The 6,314-nt window shown below is 49.6% G+C and overlaps 1 protein-coding gene across 1 annotated transcript; it reads right to left on the minus strand.

Moving 5' to 3' along the window:
- Positions 1–465: 465 nt before the first annotated feature.
- LOC1279908 (uncharacterized) lies at positions 466–5,867 on the minus strand. The gene is made up of 9 exons (XM_061655455.1): positions 5,510–5,867; positions 4,964–5,448; positions 4,646–4,820; positions 4,417–4,571; positions 2,531–2,628; positions 2,216–2,361; positions 2,000–2,109; positions 1,362–1,885; positions 466–1,286 (listed from the first exon to the last, which is right to left on the minus strand). Exons 1-9 carry the CDS (start codon positions 5,562–5,564, stop codon positions 755–757), a joined length of 2,280 nt encoding a protein of 759 aa, XP_061511439.1. The 5' UTR covers positions 5,565–5,867; the 3' UTR covers positions 466–754.
- Between the last annotated feature and the right edge of the window lie 447 nt (positions 5,868–6,314).

Here is a 6,314-nt window from a genome sequence, read left to right on the forward strand (position 1 = left end):
CTTCTGTTTTTTGCTTCCTATTTGCAAGGTTCTTTTGTTGCCTATAATTCCCTAACATTTATGCCTATCCTACTACAAATGGCGAGCAATCTCTGGATGCCCGTGTTCCCCCCCGGTGGCACGCGGTTGACGGTGTGGCGGTGGAAGTTACAACAAAATCTTAGTGATGACAGGGGCCCCGTCAGCTTTGGGGGTCCCTTGGATGGTTAGTCCAGCTTATATTGGTACAGTAGTCACGTGAGAGTAGCCGGTCTCGTGGTACAGTTGTCAACTCGTACGACTTAACAACATGCCCGTCATGGGTTCAAGCCCCAAATGGACTGTGCCGCCATACGTAGGACTGACTATCCTGCTATAACCCCACAAGTGGTATAGGCAGGCTAGCAGACCTTGACCTGACCGACAACGGTTGTTGAGTCACGTGAGAGAGTCTTCGTGAATGTATAGGGAACCATGACAACACCCTTCTTATCGCTTAGGACCCCCGACACCCTAAACCGGCCAGTGCCAAATCCCGCTACCACAAAGTTGGGTACAACCCGTCCCGTTGTCCTCAAAATCAAACAACCAAGAAGAGCACACCTCGTGGCACAAAGCACAAAGATGCCTTTCCGTAAGACGCATTCAGTACAATATGCGCACTTGATTCCAAATTCTGGAACCAGAACTTCTCGAAAACACAAAAATGAACGCGGCCATCGCGCGCCACCACCACACCAATTCTAATCCAATTTAGCTAACCGTCCCCGTCGGGTCAATGGGAGGAGGTCATGATGATGACGTCCGGTGCCGACTTCCGGATGTCGGCCCCGTACGAACCAGCCCCACCACTGCCGACCCCACCTCGTCCAGGACCGCCGCCAGTTTCAGTCAGGTTGGTGCGGTCGTGCGCCATCTTTTGGTGCGCGTGCGGATGCTGGTGGGTGTGGTGGGCGTGACCGTGCGAGTGGCCATGCTGTTGGCCCAGCTGTTGGTGCAGTGCCGTCTCGTCGCTACGGTCATCGTACCCGCCGCCCGACCCAGGGGGCGAAAGGTCTTCCAGCTCGATCCGGTTCACCTTGGAGCTTTTCGTGCCGTCGAGCGTCCCGCCGTGATGGTGATGATGATGGTGATGATGGTGTTTCACCCGCGGTGGTGGCGGTGTGACGGCAGGAAGCTGCTCCTGCTGCTGCTGTTGCTGTTGCTGCTGACTTTCGTAGCCGAACGTGGAGAAGCGTATGCTATTTTGCAGCTGGTTCGGTGATTGGTTGAGCTTGCTTTTAAACACCGGCTGGAAGAGCGATTCCCTGGAAAGGGCGAAGAAAAAAAACGAACAAAGATAATTACAATTTAATAATCACCGAGCGCTTCCCTTTCCTTACCGCGTCTGGCACGCCATATCACACATGCCGCCGTCCCGCCCGAGCGTCCCGGACCGGGACAGTGGATCCTCCTGGTAGCTGCCCCGCAGCACGTCCGCATGCTGCGGGTCCGCCTTGATGTCTATCCGGCTGCTAAACATGTGCGGTCCCGTTCCACCACCACCACCACCACCACTTCCTGCACTTCCTCCACCAACGCTCCCAATGCCCAGCTCGCGATAGTACTGCCCATTGGACGCGTTCGTCGCACCGCCACCACCCTCCAGCACGTTCAGCGGCTCCTTGTCGAACGCGGGCGGCGGCAGCTTGGTAATGTCCAGATCAACAAGCTTCTTCGTCGAATGGCGCCCGAGCTCGTTGAGCTTGCTTTCCCGCGACTGCCGGATGTGCTCGCGGATGATCTTGTGGTCGCGGATAATCTTCCTGCTGCAGTTGAACAGGAACAGCAGTATCATGCCGCCGAGGATGAGCCCGAACACAATCACGATGATGATGACGTGCTCCGATTGGGCGGCCGCTTGTTTCTATTGTTTTGTTGTTCGTGCGCCATGGATAGGAAAAGGAGAGAAATAAGAGCATTTTAGTGAAAATATCTGTGCTTTTGTGCAGTATGATTCCTCCCACTCTCTCTCTTTTACCTGACACTCGTCCTCGTCCCACCGGAACCGGCAGTTGATGCGGCCGTTGCAGCGCAGCTCGCCGGATATACAGGTCGCGTCCTCGCAATCGTACTCCGTATCGTCACAGGCTGTGTGTGCGTGCGCGAAGGAAATCGAAACCGTAAATTAAATGAACGGAACAAAGCGGTGGGGTACCACAACCTCCCCCCCCCCCCGCCGCACAAATGCACTTACTTTCACCGGCCGCCTTCTCCCTAAATGCAGTGAAGAGGATGGAGAAGGTGGAATTAATGGCGGCCGCTTCCGCGAAGAAGCGGATGTGCAGGACGTTCGAGCGCGATACGACCGAGTCGGCGATGGAGCCGCAAAAGTTTTTCAGTCTGTAGAGGGAGAGGGAGAGAGCAGGAGAGAGAGAGTTAATTTGTGCGGCACGGTAATGATGCGCCAGTCCATGGCCGCATTTCGTACGTCGCGGTCGTGTCTACATCCTAGCGCTGGTTTGTGGGAGATTGAATTATCTGCGTGGTCCAATGGACACGGTTCCCTTACCTCGATGGTAGGTCCGTCCGTTCGGTGAACACGTCCACAAAGTTGCTTTCACAATCGTTCGGTCGCTCCAGCTTGAACTTGAGGAAGGATAGTTGAATCTAAAAATCCGAACGAATGCAGAGTGAGAAAGTACAACCGGTGAGAGATGTTAGCTCTTCGGGGCGATAAAAAAGCGATGGTAATTGAATGGTGTAGGTAATAAAAGGGGAACATCCATAAGTTACGTAACGAGTAAAGTGAGAATAGGAAAGTGTAAAAAATGTATCTTTTTATTAGTAAAGCTTAGTAGTTTTCGTTTTTTACCTGTTCAATGAAACTATTTTAAGTTTCCCGAATGATTAAACAATCATACTTAATCAATATTACTCACATTTTAGAAATATGTTGGCTTAAAAGTATGGAATTTGACATTCGAGATATTCAAATTAAGTAGATGTGTTTGTTATGGGTCTATTACATTGGGCAGGTGGTAATAAATTCATATGTCAAAATACATTTGACAGTTGTGCATGTATGCGTGGCTGTTACCGTTCCGAAATGAATTTAACTGTCAGAGTGCTAAATAAAAGGCCAACAAAATCTTATTTTCATTTCAGCATTTCAGATTTCAGTGTATTATGATTCGCTTTTTCCGACGTGATTGAACGGTCAAGCGGACTACTTGACAGAATAATTCCACACAAAATCGAACTTGACAAAATAATTCCAATTCAACTTAAATCTAGTGTAATACTACCGACAAACCGACGTGACACTGGCGTTACAAAAGTGTCCCACACGAAAGTACTGTCATTTGAAGTGAGGCCAGAAGTGAGGTCAGAAGTGAGGCGAACACTTCTGTCAAAGTAAGCTCTGTTCACTGCTGCTTCGATGTAAACAACTTTTCTAAATACAAATTGGGAAGGAAGTGTGAGGCAAGATTTTGGGAGAATTATTGGACAAAACACCCAGGAAAATCATTTTATAAGTTTCCAAATCCATGCAAAAGATGTGAGAAGTACATAAAACAATACGCATTGATTTTGGGAAGAAAAACAAAAAGGGGATTTAGCAGTTTCTTCTCTGTGTCAGTGTAGTAAGCGAATCATTATAGAGATGGCGCTAGTGTTTAACGTATTTTCATTTGAAATAAGGAGACAAATTTTGAAGCTCATTTTGTTCGAAGTGTCACGTTGGTTTGTCGGTGGTAATATAGCCATTAGGGGTGCATATGTACTTTGCAATAGACTTAACATTGAGAAAAAAGTGTCAAATGGTGTAACTTTTTGTCATATTGAAAATATAAATTAATTAAAAGCTTGTAGAATGGGCAATTTTACAAAAAAAATCTTCAAAAATACTCCAGAACCATAAAAAATAAAATAAAACAATCGCTCCATTCAAATGAGTCAAATGAATATGAGAGGTAGCAGCTCGGTTTTCCTTTTTTAAAGGCTTTCCATTAATGCATAAAATAATTAAATAAGTTAATCACTTTTTCGTGATTCCATGTACTCTTTTTCCGTGCAGACTGTGTCGAGTGATTTGTTTTTTTGTGATTCGTCTCACTGATTCTCTAGGCCGTCTCGCTGGACACTCTATTTCTATTCAAAACATTTATTTTCCGCACTGACTCGCGATTCACTATTTTGTGATTCAGGTCACACCGAGTGAGTTACTAAACAATAAGCAAGGTGAAAAAGTTTTGCAAGAAATCATAATGATTCCTCAGGTGGAGTTGAATAGTTTTCATAAAATGTTGAAATCACTCAGTTTTTTACTTTTAATAATGACAATTTTCAAAAGAACCTAAAAAACAACTTTATCCGAGCATTACGTAACTTATGGATACGCACTCCCTAAGGTGTTAAGTGCATTGATTTTGGGTGTTTCATTCCTCCCCTTACCTTCCACCCGTCCGCCACCGTGACGACCCACATGCAGTCCAGCGACAGCCCGTGCTCGATCACGGTTTGTTGCTTTTCGCGCGGCACATCGGTACGGTTGACGAACCCCTCCATGCCGGAAACTTCCATCCGGCAGCTTTCGTCGTCGTAGATGGCTGTGAAATAAAGCAAAAGTTGTACGACACACACTCACACACATACACACACTCGTAAATCCGCATCTACTTACACGAAGTAGGCCGCGGCACGTAATCGTACACGACGACGAACCCGTTGTACTCGATGTTTTCGTCGGAGTGGAAGTGCAACCACAGGAAGCGCTCCTTCGAGGTGATCATGGGCGGGTAGGTTTGACCGCAGTACTTCCCGATCAGCGTCGAGAAGCCGTGCGCACCGTCACGGATCTGCAAAAGGGCGACAAGAGGAGCATTACATTCTCAGTCGTCGCCGTCGCCACATTGTGGCCGGAAGCGTGTGTGTGTGGTTTGGAGCGCAAATCACAATCTCCCCAATGCCACCCAACACCCTCCCATTGCCTTTCCCTTACCTCGAGAAAGTCGTACTTGCACTCTTCCGACGGTTCGACGTGAAAGTGGTCCCGGAAGTCGAGCCGAACGAGAAAACCGACCGGTGCCTCCAGCACCACCACGCAGTCACTGTTGTTCGGGTAGTTGCCCGGCCAGCCCGGATTGTACAGCGTTTTCGTGTCCGGATCGCCCATCGTGAACGTTTCGCAGTGGGGCAGGGCGGACGCACCGGCATACTCGGGCGGTACCGCCCGCTGGTACCGCACGTCCCGGCGCGGTATAAAGCTGACCGCACCGTCCCGGTCGAGGTTGATGATGTCGGCCGCCACGAACGCGTTACTGTCGGCGCCCGTTGGCTCCCCATCGTACCTGCTCGGGGCTCGGGGTAACGTTTCCACGGTTGGCACCGCAATCGGTACCGGCAGCTTGTGAAGCAACAGCTCGGTGGTGGAGCCGCTGGAACGAACGGCAGCCTCGCTCGCAAGGCAGCCCGTCACTAGGAGACCTGGGGAGCGCGAAATCGAATTAAATTAACAGCACAGAACCTCGATGGGAGCGCTTCTTACCTGCTAACACGTTGGCACCGAACAGGAAAATGCTCAGCCAGCGCTGGACACTCATCGTTGCTGTGTTGCCCCGGTCTCGACCCACCGTTTCGTGCGTGCGCCGGCCACTGCTCGCCGCCACGTTCGGGCGCAAACGAATTCGGTCGAAATTGCTCAATTTCCACTGTTGCTAAACGCTTCCTTCCTTGCATTAAAAATGTGTTCCAATTGGTGCCTGCCTGCTCCGGGTTGCTCCCGTTGTCCCTCGCCCGTTGCTACTTTTAAGGGCACGAAATGAGCACACGCACTCTCCCTAGAGATGAGGCTACTAGTAGTGATTCAATAAAAATGGCGAATCCTGCCAATTTGCTCACACAATAGCAGGGGAGTGTTGCACGATGTCCGTTCTAATCTCGCTGCCGGCCTACACTTCCGGCCCTGCGTACGGCAAACAATGTCGTCGTCCCCTAGTGTAGGCAATTCAGGTGAACTCTCGCTACTTTAACGAGTAAATGTAATTATTTACCGAAAAAACCGAGTGGTATCGAGAGCCCAGGAGAATGGTGGTTCGACGGGGAATTGGTTCTTGCTGCGGTTCTTGTTTGCTGTTCCTTGCCAGCTCTCCTTGTTTTATACCGCGCCAAAACCCTGCGATGAGTGGTTTCTCTTGGGAAACACAAACCGCACACGGCCGCGGCACTTTTGCCGTTTGGACGACGTCGTCTTCCTCGTCTTTTCCGGCCCAAAAACTAGGTAAAAAGGTTCCTCGAAAGTGCGGCGCGCCGACCGTTGCTTTTCACTGCAAAAGAAAAGAAGAACATAAAAA

The sequence above is a fragment of the Anopheles gambiae genome, chromosome 3, assembly GCF_943734735.2.
Source record: "Anopheles gambiae chromosome 3, idAnoGambNW_F1_1, whole genome shotgun sequence".
Taxonomy (NCBI): domain Eukaryota; kingdom Metazoa; phylum Arthropoda; class Insecta; order Diptera; family Culicidae; genus Anopheles; species Anopheles gambiae.

Excerpts from the sequence above, each read along its gene's own strand:
- LOC1279908 (XM_061655455.1), bottom strand. The coding sequence starts at position 5,564 with ATGAGTGTCCAGCGCTGGCTGAGCATTTTCCTGTTCGGTGCCAACGTG. Across the intron at positions 4,821-4,963 it reads GCAAGTACGACTTTCTCGAG|ATCCGTGACGGTGCGCACGG; the intron begins GTAAGGGAAAGG and ends GCCCTTTTGCAG. Across the intron at positions 1,886-1,999 it reads GGGACGAGGACGAGTGTCAG|AAACAAGCGGCCGCCCAATC; the intron begins GTAAAAGAGAGA and ends ACAAAACAATAG.